General features: G+C 50.5%; 1 protein-coding gene across 1 annotated transcript in view; it reads left to right on the forward strand.

The window, feature by feature from the left end:
* NMT1 (N-myristoyltransferase 1) overlaps positions 1-16988 on the forward strand; it is a 38086-nt gene extending 21098 nt beyond the window's left edge. The window contains exons 5-13 of the mRNA XM_008579540.1: positions 4232-4350; positions 5581-5672; positions 6517-6633; positions 7453-7623; positions 8588-8696; positions 10858-11028; positions 11562-11729; positions 12723-12860; positions 13554-16988. Of these exons, the coding sequence (XP_008577762.1) occupies positions 4232-4350; positions 5581-5672; positions 6517-6633; positions 7453-7623; positions 8588-8696; positions 10858-11028; positions 11562-11729; positions 12723-12860; positions 13554-13574 (1106 nt within the window). The 3' untranslated portion in view covers positions 13575-16988. The remainder of the gene's footprint in view (positions 1-4231; positions 4351-5580; positions 5673-6516; positions 6634-7452; positions 7624-8587; positions 8697-10857; positions 11029-11561; positions 11730-12722; positions 12861-13553) is intronic.
* The last annotated feature ends 386 nt before the right edge of the window (positions 16989-17374 follow it).

A 17374-nucleotide genomic window follows, 5' to 3' on the forward strand; every position in this document is an offset into this window, starting at 1 on the left:
ACGTGGGTGTTATAATACCACACTCTAACCAAATGAGCTAACCAACCAGCCTTTAGAAGTTTAAAATCATCCTAAGTTTACCATTGAATGGCCTTTGAAATAAATGTTTTATTTTGTTTAACAATTGTGTGTACCCCTAGATGAACTTTTATTCCCCTTTTCAGATCATGTCATTCTTTTTATTTTTTATTTTATTTTATTATTTTTTTTTTTTTTAGAGATGACTGGTAAGGGGATCTTAGCCCTTGACTTGGTGTTGTCAGCACCACGCTCTCCCAAGTGAGCTAACCGGCCATCCCTATATGGGATCCAAACCCGGGGCCTTGGTGTTATCAGCACCGCACTCTCCCGAGTGAGCCATGGGCCGACCCTCATTCTTCTTTTTAAAGTCATCCCTTCTCTCACTCTTGTAGAGGGGAGCGGGATCCTGTTTTGCCTCTGCTCAGTGATTTGGAATCTGACTACTCAGATTAGTTTTAAAAGTAACTATCAGAGGGAGAATATAGAGTCACACTTCGTTTCTGTGCAACAGAGAGAGAAGCTTCCCCTCTCTTCTCCCTCTCTCTTGTCCTGTTCATTTGGCTTAATGCCTCCCAATTCACAGACATTCTTTTCTCTTAAGTCCTTCGCAGTTACACAACAGTGCTTAGTTATGGGTCTTTGAATTTGGGGGGAAGAGTGTACAGAAAGAAACTCATTAAACTCCAGGGTTTTCTTTTTTCTTTTTTTTTTTTTCATAAAAGATGACCGGTAAGGGGATCTTAACCCTCGACTTGGTGTTGTCAGCACCACGCTCAGCCAGTGAGCGAACCGGCCATCCCTATATGGGATCCGAACCCGTGGCCTTGGTGTTATCAGCACCGCACTCTACCGAGTGAGCCACAGGCCGGCCCCAGGGTTTTCTTCTAAAGTTCCAAGTTGTTTTAAAGCAAGTTCCAGGGCTGAGCCCATGGCGCACTCAAGAGAGTATGGCACTGGGAGCGCAGCAGCGCTCCCGCCACGGGTTCAGATCCTATATAGGGATGACTGGTGTGCTCACAGTACTCACTGGCTGAGCGCGGTGCGGCCGGTCTCAAAAAGGACAAAAAAATAAATAAATAAATAAAGCAAGTTCCAAATGTCCTCCTCTGTCATTTTCTGACTGGTTCATGGTGGCCTAAAGATAAGTGGCTGTATGCTTGCCATACTCTGCAGAGCAGCCTTCCCACACCTGCTCAGCAGGAGATGCTCAAGAGCCATTATAAGCTGGAGGGCAGGCTGCTCCCCACACACTAGGACAGGCAGAAGCCATGATGCTGGGTGCTGGGAAGGACAGTGCAGGAGCCTTGGGCTGTTTCTCAGCTTCCTTGGCACCCCAGAGTAGGAGTGGATTCCAAGTGGCTGCTACTTTCTTAATGTCTCCTGTATTTTGCATATATCAGACTTGGTAACCTATGAGAGCTGGTTTCTGAAAAGATAAAGACTTACAGTTTGAATATCATGTAAAAGTTTTATTCAGTAATGTTAGTTCATAAGCACTTACTGAGAGCTCTTTGTAAACCGCAAATCTGAAGATGTCATCTCTGCCCACCCCTTAAAAGCCCATTAAGGATATCCCATAGGATACAGTCCTGCCGTGTAGTATCGTTTGCAAGGCCGTCCATGATGGGCCCCAGCTTTCTTCTAATTTTAGTTCCTGCCTTTCATCTCCAGGGCTTTACATATACTGTTTCCTCTGTGCACATACCCTTCCTGCCCCATGCATTCCACCTCCAGCCTGGCTGATTCCTAATGATCTTTGATGTCTTGGCTTTAGATATTGCCTCTGAGCAGTCTTTATGCACACGCATGTGCACACACACACACATAGCCGGTTCTATAGCACTCCTTACTTCATTCTCATAGGCCCTCGTCATGCTGGGCAGTAGGTACCTGCTTGTGTGTCTGTTGATGTCCATGATGGTGAGGACTTGTGTCCATTTCACTTACCAGCTGCTGGCACATTCTAGGGTTCAGGAGCACTTGGAAAGGAGTGAGTGAATGGAAATGCCTGTTGGGGGCCGGCCTGTGGCTGACTTGGGAGAGTGGGTGCTGATAACACCAAGGCCACGGGTTCGGATCCCTATATAGGGATGGCCGGTTAGCTCACTTGGGAGAGCGCGGTGCTGACAACACCAAGTCAAGGGTTAAGATCAAAAAAAAGAAAAGAAAAAGAAATGCCTGTTGCCTGTAGATCTCCTAACCTGCCTAAAAGAGAAGATTTAGTCTTGATATTATTGTAACATAGTAGGGAAGACCACCAGTATTCTTTGTCATGGACATCATTTAGGAAAAAAATAATTGCAAAAAGGTTTTTTTTTTTTTAAAAAAGATGACCGGTAAGGGGATCTTAACCCCTGACTTGGTGTTGTCAGCACCACGCTCAGCCAGTGAGCGAACCGGCCATCCCTATATAGGATCCGAACCCGGGGCCTTGGTGTTATCAGCACCGCACTCTCCCGAGTGAGCCACGGGCCGGCCCTGCAAAAAGGTTTTAAAGCATGTTTTAGAAAAGGTATAAATTCAGTACAAGACAGGGAATTGACTAGCACTTAGATAAGACTAGAGCAGAAATCCTTGGTGCTTTCCAAGGGTCTGGCCCTTGACTTTGTAGGCTAAAGAAAAAAACATTTTTTTATATACATAGTAGTGAATTGGAAGCAGATTGACTTATATTAAACTAATTCACAAGGGCTACTTTATGAATAAACAAAAGATCTGTTTCTTAACTAGGGAAGAAAAGTATGACCTCTCTCCCAAGCAAATCTGTTGGGGAGCCAGATTATAAGTAGATGTAGCTAGATGCTCCCCTGCTGTATGTCCCCTTTGTCCCTATATTGTGCTCTTTTCAGTTATTGACCCTTAGCATGTTGGTAGTGACTCATTTATTGACTGTTTCTCCAGAAGATGGTATATATTGTGAGGACAGGGACCTGGTCTTTTCCCTGCTGTATCCTAGCATCTGTCATGGTCACTGATGGCACGGTTGGTGTTCAGTAAACATGTCAAATAGAAGAGAGTGCAACGCTAGTCCTGGTGGCCTTGTCCTTAGCTGAAGCCTGCTATAGCCATTTCCACTACACTTGCCCCACAGACCCATTCTGGGAGGGTGTAGAGCTGCCTGTTGTACATTAGAATGAAAAATTTGGGTTAGGAGTCTGAAAATCAGTAAAAGCATGAGTGAGTGCCTGGTGTTTACAGAGCCCTGTGGTAGGAGCACTATACTGATTGGGTCCCTTTTGAAGACTCGGTTTTTAAAATGCACTAAACATTGCATTCTTCTGTGTGTGAACATGAATGAATTGTAGAAACTAAAGTAATTCCAAGGGCCAAAATTAAGTGGCTAATTTGTCCAAGTTTATCAGATGATTTAGCTGTGGGCAGGACTTGGGGCTGTATCTTCTGAGCTCTCCCATATACTCCCACAGAAGAGGAGCATGCTGTCCAGGGTGGGGATGCTGTGGCTGAGGGTAGCTTCCTGGCAGCATTGTGTACACTTGGTGATTCAGCCTAAGAACTGGCAGTAGCAGTTAACTGGCCCATGCTGTTGAAAGCCAAGGCTGGCAGGGCCAAGATTGAGCCTGGCGCCTAGAAGCCATCATCTGGTTCAGAAATGGGCCCAGTACATTGTTCTTGCTGTTGACACAAAAGCAACCTTGTTGCAACTCCTTATAAATCCATCCAGATCGATGGGCCTGGGCCAGGACCATGACAACACTCTTTACACCAACCAGGAGGCAGGAAGCCAAATTAGTGAAGATAAAAGTTTGTCATTCAGTAACCCAAGGGGGCTTTAAAAGGATTTCAGAAAACAAACCACCTTGGATCCCAGTGACTGTGCTTAGGTTTTGCCATGAATTGGCCCTCAGTTAGGGCCAAGGGTAGCTGATGAGATGGTTGCACTTTGCCAAGCACAGAATGTTCTTCAGATGGAGGACTCCTAGGGACAGGAGGAATTTACTCTGGTCCGTTTTTTTTAAAAGATGACCGGTAAGGGATCTTAACCCTTGGCTTGGTGTTGTCAGCACTACGCTCAGCCAGTGAGCCAACTGGCCATCCCTATATGGGATCCGAACCTAGGGCCTTGGTGTTCTCAGCACCACAGTCTCCCGAGTGAGCCACGGGCCGGTCCTACTCTGGTCTGTTTTTGAGCTGAGCCCCTTCTCTCCCCAGGAAGCAGAGGGTGAGGTTCATGGCTGTGCTCTTCTTCCAGGTGAAGTGGTGAACACCCACGGTCCCGTGGAGCCTGACAAGGACAACATTCGCCAAGAGCCCTATACCCTGCCCCAAGGCTTCACGTGGGATGCCTTGGACCTGGGGGACTGTGGTGTGGTAAGTAGGCTGCAAGTGTGGGTTGGACACCACTTTCACAGTAAACCCTGCAGTCATCCCACGACCATGTCTCCTCAGGCCCTCCTCAAGGACTCACTTGAGGGCTGAGCCAAGGAGTTCTGAACAGACTCTCATCTGTTGCTTCCTGGGCCTGCCCAGGACACCATATAAACAGTGCTTGGCTTTTCAGGCCAGTTGAGAATTAAGCTCTGTAGCTCCCCAAGGTGGGTACCCTTTTTTTTTTTTTTTTTTTTAAAGATGACCAGTAAGGGGATCTCAACCCTTGGCTTGGTGTTGTCAGCACCACACCTAGCCAGTGAGCGAACCGGCCATCCCTATATAGGATCCGAATCCGTGGCCTTGGTGTTATCAGCACCTCACTCTCCTGAGTGAGCCACGGGCCGGCCCTGGGTACCCTTTTTTCATCCATTCATTTTTTGTTTCATCCCCACCCTGGACAGCATGCCCCTCTTCTGTGGGAGTATGTGGGAGCACTTGGGACTGCTCAAAAGATACAGCCCCAATTCTTGCCCTTGAATGGCAATTTAGTATATAATTTTTGAGTTCCTGCATCTGAAGGAGACTTGCTTTCAGTGGAGGTTAGAGCTGAAACCTTATTTCAGCTTCCCTGTTCTTATTTCTAGTCTGTGTCCTGACTGATGAGCTGGGGCTGCTTAATGAGGATCTTTCCTCCCATTTCCTCCCCAGCCACCCAGAACCTTTTCTTTTGACCTGACGGATGTGTTTCAGAATTTTTTAATACCAAACTTGGGCCAGCAGATGGAGACAGCTGGGAAGGCAGAAAAAGGCCAAAAGGCCTTTATTTGGGCCAGAGGATGAAAACCAGGCATGGTAGGAAATGGCAGTGACTCTCCTTAGAGTAATTCCTTGACCAGCCCCAAGAGTCAGCTCTCCAAAGTGTTTTCACAGAAGCAAAGACCAGTGGCTCTCTGTTGTTGATAGGTCAGATTGATGGAGTGGTTGGTTAGTTAGATGACATTCTTAGTCTGTCACTTTATGTACTTGGGTCTGCCACTCTGTCCCTTCGTGGCTCAGTTTCCTCTTACAGCTAAAGTGCTTATTACAGAAGAGTCCCTGCCATGTCTGGGGTGAAAAAGATTTGTGAGATTAGACATTGTTTTTGGTAGTTTGCCTTGTCCTTCTGAAAAGCTTGGAGCCGGTCCCCCAGCTGGCTGAATACCTCTGAATGAGCTCCTTATTTCTCCACAGCTGAAGGAACTATACACCCTCCTGAATGAGAACTATGTGGAAGATGATGACAACATGTTCCGCTTTGATTATTCCCCAGAGTTTCTGTTGTGGTGAGTTGTAAGGGATTTCTTATGGTTCATGAGGAAAAGGCTAGAGGATCCCAGAGTTTTCATCCTGGCCAAGAGCCAGCCTTTGAATGGCAACTTAGTATATAATTTTTGAGTTCCTGCATCTGAAGGAGACTTGCTTTCAGTGGAGCTCAGAGTTGAAACCTTACTTAAAACAGACTGGGTGAGAGAGACCTTGTAGAATTGGTACCCAGAAGAAAAGATCATGGTGACTTTATACAAGGGGGTGGGGTGGATTGAGACCTACTAGACCTACTAAGATTTAAAGAAAAGAAGGTTCATTTTCTGTCTAGTTCCTGAGCATGCTCAGTTGTAGGAAAATGGCCTTGCCTGGCTGAGCCGTCTGCCTGCCTGGCCCACATTTAAGATCAAGGAAGGTAGAGGCATGAGGCTGAAAGGGGAGGGAAGGGAGGAATGAGCAAGCAGAAAGAGGAGAGTGATGTCTGGAGGGCACGTGGGAGAGACCAGAGCTCAGGGTGCCACGGTCAGCTTCCAACCACAGGACCTTCTGGTCTCCAAACTGCAGAGGCCAGGCCTCTGGTTCAAGGTGTCAGAATAAACACAGAGAAATTCGACCAGGCATGAACTCCTCAGTGTGACAGTCTTGGATTGGGTGAGTAAGTAGGCCAAGTGGGCTGAGCAGTGACAAATGGCTATGGCTTGATTCCATTTATGTCCTGGAAGGCTTGGCCCTAAGGAGAATTCAGCTATTAACCCTCAGGGAGGTGGTGGTGCCAGGTTAGAACCACACTTGTCTGTGGAGCCCAAGCAGCTTGTTCAGCCTGCTGGCAAGCAGCACCACCACCCAGCCCCGTCTCTTTTCCAGGGCTCTCCGGCCACCCGGCTGGCTTCCCCAGTGGCACTGCGGGGTTCGAGTGGTCTCAAGTCGGAAACTGGTTGGGTTCATTAGTGCCATCCCAGCAAATATCCATATCTATGACACGTAAGCACCAGCACCCACCCCCACAGCACCACCATCCTGCTTGGTCTGGGAGGGAGGAGAAAAGCTACACAGACTCCCCATGAAAGAAAGAGAGAAGGTGCCACAAAGGGAGGACACCCAGGGAAGAGAAATTCTTCATAGGAACCACCTCTTTTGCTCTGAGTGGTGGCTGGTTCCCATGGCTGTGACCTGGGCTGGAAGGTGCCAGCCTGAGGCCCAGGGTGCTCACTCAGCAGGGGTTCATTTTTGCTCTCCTGCATCAGTCATATGTTGATGCTACTTGAACGGCTTCAGGAATGGGCCTGAGACAGTGTGATCCAGATTCAGGTAGTTATTGGGGTCTACAATCTCTGTTCTTCATTTTCCCTGGAAATGTCAGAATCCTCTGCCACGGTCTTCTGGGTTTAATGGCTATTTATTCTTGAGGGAACCAGACCCTTAAAATTCTAGAATAGCTTTGACTTGCTCTAGGGTTCCCTGTGCCACATCCCTGCATGCTAAAGGTGGGACTCCCCAGCCCACCACGGGGACTTCATCAGGGAGATGGTGGTGGTGCCTTCAAATAAAGGTGTTTGCTTGAGTCCCACTTTCTTTTAGAAGTAGGGCCGGTGTTGACGTGAGGCAGGCATCTTGCCTGGGAGGGGCTGGCAGAGTAGCGGGAGGGAGTCCCAGTACCGACGGCTGAGTGCAGGTGGTGGCCAGAAGCACACCTGTGCTGAAGACCCTGGTCCCTCCAGGTGTGGCTCCACATGCTTGAAGAGATTGCCACTATCTTCTCTGTTAAAAGCTTTGTCACCTGGATTTTTCCTCCCCCTTCAGAGAGAAGAAGATGGTGGAGATCAACTTCCTGTGTGTCCACAAGAAGCTGCGCTCCAAGAGGGTGGCTCCTGTCTTGATCCGTGAGATAACCCGACGGGTCCACCTGGAGGGCATCTTCCAAGCTGTTTACACTGCTGGGGTGGTACTACCAAAGCCTGTTGGCACCTGCAGGTAAAAATCTCTTCCTTCAGGGTCCTAGAAATACTGTCACCCATGCTGTAGTCGAGGAGCTTATGTTGCTGTGAGTTGCTACTCTGCCGCTGGGCCCGGTGCATGCCCAGGAGCATCTGGCTTCTCTGGCCCCTGCAGGAGTGAAGTGTGGAGTGATGTGGGATGGCTTTAGGGATGGCAGACTGGAAAGCGTATGCCTTGTCCAGAGGGGAGCCATTTGCAGTTCCTGCTGAGTACTGCCAATTGCAGGGGGCGGGGGTCAATCTGCTGGGGATTTTGTTTTTGTTTTTAAGGATGAGCCCAAATGTGGGTTTTATGGGAAATGTCCTAAAGTTTTAAATGGTTGGCTCAATTTTGTTTTGAATATTGTGTGAGCCAAAGAGAGCATGCCTGAACCATGTGATCCAAGGACAACCTGTGCCTTAGAAGGTTTTTTGAAATGATTGAATAATCTCTGCCTAGAGAATTTTATTTTTTTAATTAATTTTTGGCGGCTGGCTAGTACAGGGATCTGAACCCTTGACCCTGGTGTTATAACACCAAACTCTAACCAACTGAGCTAATGGTCAACCCAAAGCATTACTGCCTAGAGAACTTTAAAAAGTAAAAACCCCAGGTGAAGGCAGAAGAGGAGGTAGGGGAGGGTGTACACATGCTGATCTTGGGCATAGTTTTTCCACTGACTTGATTCCAAGAGTGAGGATTGCTCTCCCCAGACAACTGCTGTAACAAAGGAGTGGCTTTTGAAATTGAGAAAGAAAAACAGGGAGAAAGAAACTAGGAGGAGCTATGGTGGCTTTGCATTTAGTCGGGGGAGGCTGGAGAGCCGGGCAACGCAGCTGGCTCAAGTGGTCTGACGTGTCTCTCACGCCACCTGCTGGGCATCTTGAAGGTCTCCCTGCTGTTGTCCTCTTAATGGGACTGGCCAGAATCCTCTGAGGACAGGATATTTGTGTCCCCACAGGTACTGGCATCGGTCACTAAACCCACGGAAGCTGATTGAAGTGAAGTTCTCCCACCTGAGCAGAAATATGACCATGCAGCGTACCATGAAGCTCTACCGACTGCCAGAGGCCAGTGGTGCTCTGGGGCGATGGGCAGAGGCCAGAGAGAGGCCAAGGGATGTCTCCCCTCAGCAGGAACAGAGCGAGGCTTTGCGGGGCTGGGAGGGTTCGTCTTACCACAAAAGTGAGCCAGCCCATAGTTCCCGAATCCCCATACTTTCCATTTCTGTTGTTTCTGTTATCTAAAACAAGGGTTTTATTTTAGTTTGACTTTCTCAGTTCTCCTGAGTCTGCACCTGGCTAGCTTCTCTGCCAGCTGTTGATTGGGCTCAGAAAATACCTATTCTCTGTAATTTTAGCCTAAATGTGAAGTGTAAATAGAAAGATGAATCCACTTACTGAACCTTCATGTACATCACAACAAATGCCAGAGCCTGGTGTAAATGAGCTGTGGAGTGGGATGCCCCAGCTGCTCCCCTCTGCCGAGTCAGGTTAAGGAGGGCTGGCCTAAGCTTGTGAGGGAAGCTCAGATTTCTAACCCCAGTCGCCCCACCCACATTTGGCACTAAAGGACTGGGCAACTTTGAGTGAGCTGGTTTTCTATTCTGGGTCTCAGTTTGCCTGGTCTCCCAAAGAAACAAATGCTCCTTGTTCTCCGGTTGTGCCTGGCTTCAGGATCCTAACGTACGGGTTCTTAAAGTCCCTTCTCTTTCCTCTGAGCACTTCCAAGCAGTTGTCAGTCTGCACAGTTATTGGGTGCCTGCTGATCAGAGGGCTGTCCGCCCGGATGCATCAACACCAAATGGGATTAGTCACCCTGGAGTCAGGCTAATCCATCACTGGATTGGGGTGATCAGTGTCGTGTCTTGAGAGACTGCTGCCATGCAGTTAGACACTGCCACAAAAACAGATTTTGGAGACCGTGGTAGGTGTCTTCTCTCTTGTGTTGGCATGACAGATTTGCCCTGCATCTATGTAGGCAGGAAGAGAGCCTTCTTAAAGTGCCGCAGCAGCCAGAAGAATGTCGAGATCTCCCCACATGGGGGTGAAAACCCCAGCATTGCCACATGTTCATTCTAGGATTTGAGGTACCATTGTGGGAGCTGCCATGTAGAATGAGATCAGTCAGTGTTCCCTAGAGAGGTCAGGGGTAGCAAAGAATTTGGAGGCCAGAGGTCCTAGAACTGAAGTTTTAAAATCAATTCCTGCACTGGGAACCAGTGTTGTCAGGCAGCAACTGAAGGTGTTGAATTGTAACTCCACCCTGTTTTCAGATTCGGCCCAACCATACCTTTGTGTATCTGAACCTCTGGGCGTTCTACCATCCCCAGTATTTGCTCCATAGGATCACATGGTTTCATTCCACTGAAGCATTTTTCTAAGAAAAAGCAGATGTGAGGTAGGATGTTGGTTTGAGATTAAATCCTGGAAGTTGGCTTTTCTTCTGAATATATCTTGCAGCATTGTCCTGCTGGGGACACTACTGGTGCAGCAGTGTCTGAGTGGACAAACAAGGCGTGCATCTGCATATGCTGGCTGGGCCCTGGGGTCTGTCTGTGAAGTGGAGAGAGACCAGTGCGTTTTGGAAGATTCAGCTACAGTTCAGTGTGAGAAGGCTGTGAGGGCTCAGAGGAAAGGAGTTCGCAAAGGCTTTGTTGAGCCCCAGCAGTAGCACTGTGCTGGGCTGAGGAAGGTCATGGGAAGGGCTTCAAGGGGGGACAAGGTTTCAGTCACGGCACCGCTCGCATTTTGAACCAGATCATTCTTTATCATGGGGGCTGTCCTGTGCATTGTAGGATATTTAGCAGCATCCCTGGCTTCTACCCCCCAGAGATCAGTAGTCTCCTCCCCCAGTTGTGACAACCAAAAATGTGTCCAAATATTGTCAAATGTCCCCTGGGAGGCAAAATTGTCTCCTTTGAGAACCACTGGGCTAGGTGGACAGAAGGTTTAGCTAGAATGGCCAGCTGGCCCACACGAGGGGCATGAGGGGTTGTTAGGAAGACAGCCTGGGACCAGAGATGGAGGCAACAGCCTTAACCTGGGTGCCGGCCTCAGCCAGCAGGGAAAGGGCAGAAAGGCACTGAAGAGGCTGGCCTGTGCCCAAGGAAATGCACACGGAGCAGGCGCGAGTTCCTGAGGAGGACGGAGGATTCTCTCTTGAGGACCTGGGTGGATAGATCCAGGGTGACCAGCACATCTGATGCCATCTCTGCTGTCTTCCTTCCAGACTCCTAAGACAGCTGGGCTGCGACCAATGGAAAAAAAAGACATTCCAGTAGTGCACCAGCTCCTCACCAGGTACTTGAAGCAGTTTCACCTCACGCCCATCATGAGCCAGGAGGAGGTGGAGCACTGGTTCTACCCCCAGGAGAATATCATCGATACTTTCGTGGTGGAGGTGAGTCGGGGACTCATTCTGGAGAGGTGTCCTCCTGAAGTGGCTGGGTGCCAGGGCGTAGTGTTGGCGCCCTGCACTTCCCTGATCATCCATGTTTGGTCCTCCCTAAAGACAGGGACTTGGCTGGAGCCCTTGTCCCCTACCCCACCCACCTTTGATTACACAGAGTAGAGAGAACTGAGCCCCTCGTAGTCAGATAAGCCTTTGATTCCCTGCCTGTCCCAGCTTAATCTAGTGCTGGCCAGACATAAGAGACACAGTCTGGGGGGATGGGAGCCACAAGAAGAGTTCTTGGTGATGCCCAGGCAGGGAAAGGGGGCTGGACAGGTTCAGGCCACAGTCCAGCCTGGCTCTGTCCTCATTTACTCTTAGCCAGTGTGTTTCCTCCCTCATATCCTGTCTCAGTTCCTGCTCATTCACCTGGAGGGGCAGAGCTGCTGAAGGTGGCATGAAAGGAATAGAAGACACTTTGTTCCCAGGCTGCAGTGTCTGTACATGCGTGACATTGCCTCTTTCTGTTGTCTTCCCTTCAGAATGCAAATGGTGAGGTGACGGATTTCCTGAGCTTCTATACGCTTCCCTCCACCATCATGAACCATCCAACCCACAAGAGTCTCAAAGCTGCTTATTCCTTCTACAATGTTCACACCCAGACTCCTCTTCTAGACCTCATGAGTGACGCCCTTGTTCTCGCCAAAATGGTAAGAGGCAGAGCAGAGGGTCTCTGGAGACCTGTGGGGGAAGGGGCAGTGGAGTGGCGGTGAGCACAGCTCCCGGGAGGTGCTGTCCATGGGATGGGAGGCTTGGAGTCCTCCTCCTCTCCTGCTCCGCTTTGGTAGGGTCCCAGCAATTTCAGCCAAAAACTCAAAAAAGTAGGAGGGAGCAAGGAGAGTCCAAACAAAATGAAGGCACTGAACTCCTCCTGATTTATTTCAGTGAGTTTCGTTCTCACAGGAGGTGCCGCCAAGGAACCTGAATAGCCAGGCCTGCTCTGGGAAGACAGGGCTTTTCCTCACAGCTTTCCCAGTGTGGGAACGGGGAGACTGGTCCCTGTCTTGGTGAGTCACTGGAGTGTCTGACTGCAGAGCCTGGGGTGGAGAGGTCAGCAGTCGGCCCTTCATTGCACGGTTCTGGTGCCCCTGCACCCGGCCAACCCACTGTGCACAGGCCGTTCCCTGCCCTGCGAGCACCCTAGTAAGTGTCTTCATCAGTCTCAAAGCAGCATATGAGGTATCCTGCATCACATGGTGCACAGCCAGGGCCTGAGCGTGTCGGGGTGTCCCCGGAGTAAGGAAGCCACCCAAGTGCGAGGAGCTGACAGGAGCCAGCTTCTCTGAGGGAGGGCTCAGGGCTTGGTATCCAGAGAGGACTGTGGAAATGACCGGAGTGTTTCAGGGAGGGGTAACAAGGAACAGCAGGAGCAGGGGCCTGGACACTGAGTACATCAGTGTATACTTAGAGGGCCACTGAGAAGCCAGGTTGGAGGGGTGGCACTCAGAGTGTCCTGAGAACTGCAGCTGGTGAGCTGGGCACTGGCCGGAGTTTGGATTTAACACAGAAGCAGCTGGAGCTTCTGCAGGAACCTTGATCTTGTGGCTGCCTGTAGAACACTTTTGATTTGATAGCCAAGGTGGGCAGGAAGGGACAATCTTCACTGGCCTCACCTGTTCTTGTTTCTCCTTGCCACCCTGCAGAAAGGGTTTGATGTGTTCAATGCACTGGATCTCATGGAGAACAAAACCTTTCTGGAGAAACTCAAGTTTGGCATAGGAGACGGCAACCTGCAGTATTACCTTTACAACTGGAAATGCCCCAGCATGGGGGCAGAGAAGGTACGTGCCATGTGCAGCTGGAGTTTGGGCCTGCCACGTCAGGGCCCTGGTGTCTCCACCAGAAACAGGGCTGTGGATCTGGGATACAGCATCAGTTCAGGCCCTTGAATAATCCCCTCCCTCTGATGGCCAGATCAGCAGGCCAGTGTTCCCTCTTCAGCAACTGGTGTGAGAATGGGAGAGGGGCCAGGCCCAGGCCACGCAGGAGCAGGAAGGTCGTCTCCAGCTTCTCTTCCCATCAGTGGAGCCGCCTCATCTGGCCAGGGCAGGGCATTCTGCGCATCTGGGGAGACGTGGAAGTTGAGTGGCCCATGGTTGGGGAGGAGGTTAGTGTCTGAGGAGTGTTTCCTCTCGTGGACTGCCACCCTCATCCCAGTACGACATTGCCTTAGCCTTTCCTCCCCCAGGCCCACAGGGCAGCCCAGGGGCGTGGGTGTAGTCAGCATTTACTGAACACTGATAGCTGAACTGGAGGGTGGCCTTTGGGCCAGTTTTCCTCAGGATGCCGACCTCCTGTGCCTTGAAGGATCTGATAGCGTGTAAACCCTGGCGCAGAGGCCCGGCTTGGCGTGAGTCTGCTCACGCTGCATGGGGTGTTCTACAGGCTCAGCCGGTGGAACTTGAGGGCTGGGTGGGGAAAGGGGAGAGTCTGGGCAACTGTCAACTCAACTCTGCTTCCATTGGCTTCCCTAGGTTGGTCTGGTATTACAGTAACCAGTTGCCAGTGAGACTCTGGATAAAGCCACTGAGAATTCACACCAGGAAATGGAACCCCACCACTTGTTGGTCCAATTTTCACAAATGTGAGAATCCCTGGCAAAGGGAACAGGACTGAATTGGCTTTACCAAACCGCCAGCGAACTTGACAATTGTATTGCAATGGCGTAGGCTGCGTGATGTCACCTCTGGCTGTGTCTCTGGTCTCCCTGTTTTCCTATTAATCGCATCCTCATGCAGCCGTGATCAAGGGAATGTAACTGCTGAAAACTAGCTCGTGATTGGCATATTATGGAGTTAACGGGTGAATAATAAAAGTATATATATATATTATATATATATAAATATTTTAAATATCTTTCATGTTCCAAATGTACAAGGATGTTTGGTCTCTAATGAAAAGCTGAATCCAGATCATTCCTCAAAATTAGAACCCAAGGACAGTGGCAAACAGACACATGTATTGATGCAGTTCATTGTTTCCTTCAAAAGGAGGCATTGGCTTTTCTTGGGGGAGCAAGAGAGAGAGGATCTGGGGAACCTCATGCAGTTCCCCTTCCAAATTAGCTGGAACAGACTGGCTTTGAGAAGGAAGGTGGAGGGACTCTGCTGGCCTCTGGAGAGGGCTCAGGTCTCATAGAATGGCAGATGGAGCCTCCTGGATGGGGCTTACCTGCAGCAGGGACTTTCCTGCATGGGTCAGACCTTTTCTGTGTTCTGAGACTGAGCATCAGGGACAATCCATGGAAGGCAATTTTATTAATCAGGTCCCTTCTTCTATCCACTTGGCCTGCTCCCAGTAGGTGGTCATCTTGCCAACTGATTTAAAACAGGCTCTTTGGCCAGCTGTTGCCAACCTTATAGGGACAAGTCCCTGCGAGATTTTGCTTTTCCACTGCCTGGAGTGACTGGCAGTTTGAAGGGGACCTTGGACCTCCTTGTAGCATCTGGGACCTTGTAAAGACAGTATTAGTGCAAGGTCTGCTTAGTTCATCTTAGAGCAAGGAGCCAGCACCCTGATGTCCTCAGGGTGGCTGGGCAGGGATGACATGGGGCCAGTACCCAGACCCCTTCAGCCACCAGCCCCTGGCCTGTGCCTTGCAACCCATTAGCTCTTTCTTATTGTGCCCTCTTCCAAGACACAGCCTACACGTGGCAGCAACAAGTGGTGACTGGAGGCAGATCTGGACTTGGCAACAGAAAGGATTTCACATTGCCCAGTTTCTTGAGTCTGACTTTCACTGTTGCTGTTTTGTGGATTTTTGTGGTGGTAGTGATGGTTATTGATGCTGCCAGTTTCCCAAAAAGTAATGAGGCCTCTGGTCACATGGCTGTCTATGTAGGCATTTGTCAATTGTGTTCAGCCAAGTGGCCTGGGGAGGATTAGGTGTGGATTGTCAGCAACCCGCATCCAGGCTCGTATGTGACTTCTGCTGTAGGAGGAAGCAAATGGGCGGGGAGCATACCATGTGGCATGGGGCTTTCCTTGCTGCTTTCACCTCGCGGCTTCTTGGAGGGGGATGAAACCTCAGCTGGAGGCCAGGTTCAGCCTGGTCTCACTAACTGAAGCCACTTTGTGTGGATCAGCCGGGGTTTGTTTCAGGCTGTGGGTTTTGATATGGTTTGTCAGAGGCTGATACTGTGGAGTCCCCAAAGCTGGAGGAAATGGAATGCTTGGGGTGGGGGCTGTGCCCCGCATGGGAATGCTGCCTGCTCTCTGCAGACTGCTGCTGGAGCCAGCAAGTGGGTTTGCATCAGAGGCTGCTAAGGGCCTCCCTTCTCCCCATCATTCCTATACTGCAAACTGCGGGCACCAGCAATCATGGCTGACCTTTGACTCCTTGACTCCAAGATACCCAGACCAAAGAAACTGCTGTTCTAAACAAGAACACACCGCATTCCGTAGACGGGAGGAGTCGGAGAAGCAAGGGCTCACCTTTATGGATGCATAGACCTCAGACACATGGCACTGCACGTCCCAGAGCAGCTTACCTTGTCCAGACCTTAGAGGATATCAAAGAACAAAGTGCCCATGTCTTTCCTACTATGGGCGGGCCCTGGAACTTGGAAAGGCTCCCTGTCCTAGTCTTGATTAGTCCAGGCCCAGGTCCCGGCTCGAGCTGCCTCTGAGATTTGGGATGCACAGATCTCTGGAGCGAGCTTTGCTTTGGTTGACCGAGGTCATGGAATGGCAACAGTGAGGCCCTTGTGGCTGCTCTGGAAGAAACATCTCCTCGCAAAGGCCCCAGCGTCTTCCTTACAAGGTGGCCTGCTCCTTGGACTCTGCTGTTATCTCACGGTGGGGGCCCTGCCTCATCTGGATCTGCATGAGTCGGCTCAGGGGCTGCTGTTAGTCTCTTTTGTCCTGACGCTCCCTGGGTTCTTCACTCAGCCCTTCCAGGACTTCAGGACTGAAAGCTCAGAGACCATTATCATGGGGTTCACGGCTCTGCACAGGAGCCTTGCAGGATGGTGGCACCATGACTGGATTGAACCAAACAAGGGAAGGACCTCGGGGCCTCCAAGCTGACCCACCTCAGGCAGCCGCTGTTGGAATGCCTCTCCAGGCCTGGCCCCCACCCTCTGCCACACAGTCCCGGCTGCCTTGTTTTGAAAATGACCTTCACCTCCTGCCTTTGGATTGACTGAATTTGACCATGTTCTCTGGTCTCTGTGTAGGGAGAGAGCTGGATAGAAAGGAGGCCTTAGCTCCCGATTGAGGCCCACATAGTGCTCGTCTTCCCCACCCATACCTATTTCCGAAGATGCTGATGTGTTGTTTAAAGGCCAGCCCACACCAAGCCACTTCAATACCCAGGTTAATGGAAAATTTCAGGCCTTGCCTGCAACTCTCTTCTAACTGCCATTGCCCCCCTTACTTGCTGGCTCTCTGATGCCCAAAGGTGGGTGTCCCCGTGGTCTTGAATTCTTTCCCCAAAGGCAATCAGCGTTTACCCCACCTAAGGCCTTGGCCAGCTTCGTGGAGCTGTGGTCTAGGTGAGGGAGAGGGACTGTTGGGCTAGGGGAGGGGGTCAGGAGTGTCTTTCTGGTCAGTGCCTACCCACGTGGGGCAGCCTTCTTGTGGCCTAGCCCACCTGCCCCAGAAGCAGAGGAGACCCAAGCCTTCAGTTTTGCCCTGCTGCAAAGTAAAGGCAGGCCAGCAAACAGGCTTCACCTAGGGAGGCTGTTTAGGATAATATCATTCGATTAAATTCAAAAATAATGACTGACTGGCACACAAGTGCTGCGTCTTGGAACAGGGAGTGGGGAAGCTTCATCTTTTTGTCTCGGCTATTCCTTGGGCTGTAGGGGGGGCATCCATTTCCAGGGCGGGGGAGGAAATACCAAATGCATTGTTGTTCTGCTCAGTACATCTCACTTGTTTCTAATAAAGGAAGCAGCTGAACAAACCATTCTGCCCTCCTGGTGGTATTCCTCTGGTCAGAAGGTGGCAGCTGGGGGCTGGGCTAGACCGTGGGCAACAGTTCCTGGCCAACTTTGGAAGACCTTTGGCAAGGCTGTCCTTCTTTCAGGGCAGACTTGGCTCTTTTCCCCCAACCTTTCCCACCTGCCAGGGAGGAGCCGGTGCTGACCCGGTTCATGCCGTGTAAGAGGAGCGAGCAGCCGGGCTCCGAGCCAACAGCTGAACGCCTGGGCAGAGGAGCTGGTCCTGGGCTTCTCCAGGTCAGCAGGGGCTCCTCTGTTGGAGGGTGCGGGCACCGCAATGGGTCCAGATGTTGATCCCCCCCTCCCCGCCACCATCTGGGTGGTCCTGAGCCACCAGGGATGCTTTTTAA

This window comes from Galeopterus variegatus, unplaced genomic scaffold, assembly GCF_000696425.1.
Source record: "Galeopterus variegatus unplaced genomic scaffold, G_variegatus-3.0.2 Scaffold1910, whole genome shotgun sequence".
NCBI classification, from domain to species: domain Eukaryota; kingdom Metazoa; phylum Chordata; class Mammalia; order Dermoptera; family Cynocephalidae; genus Galeopterus; species Galeopterus variegatus.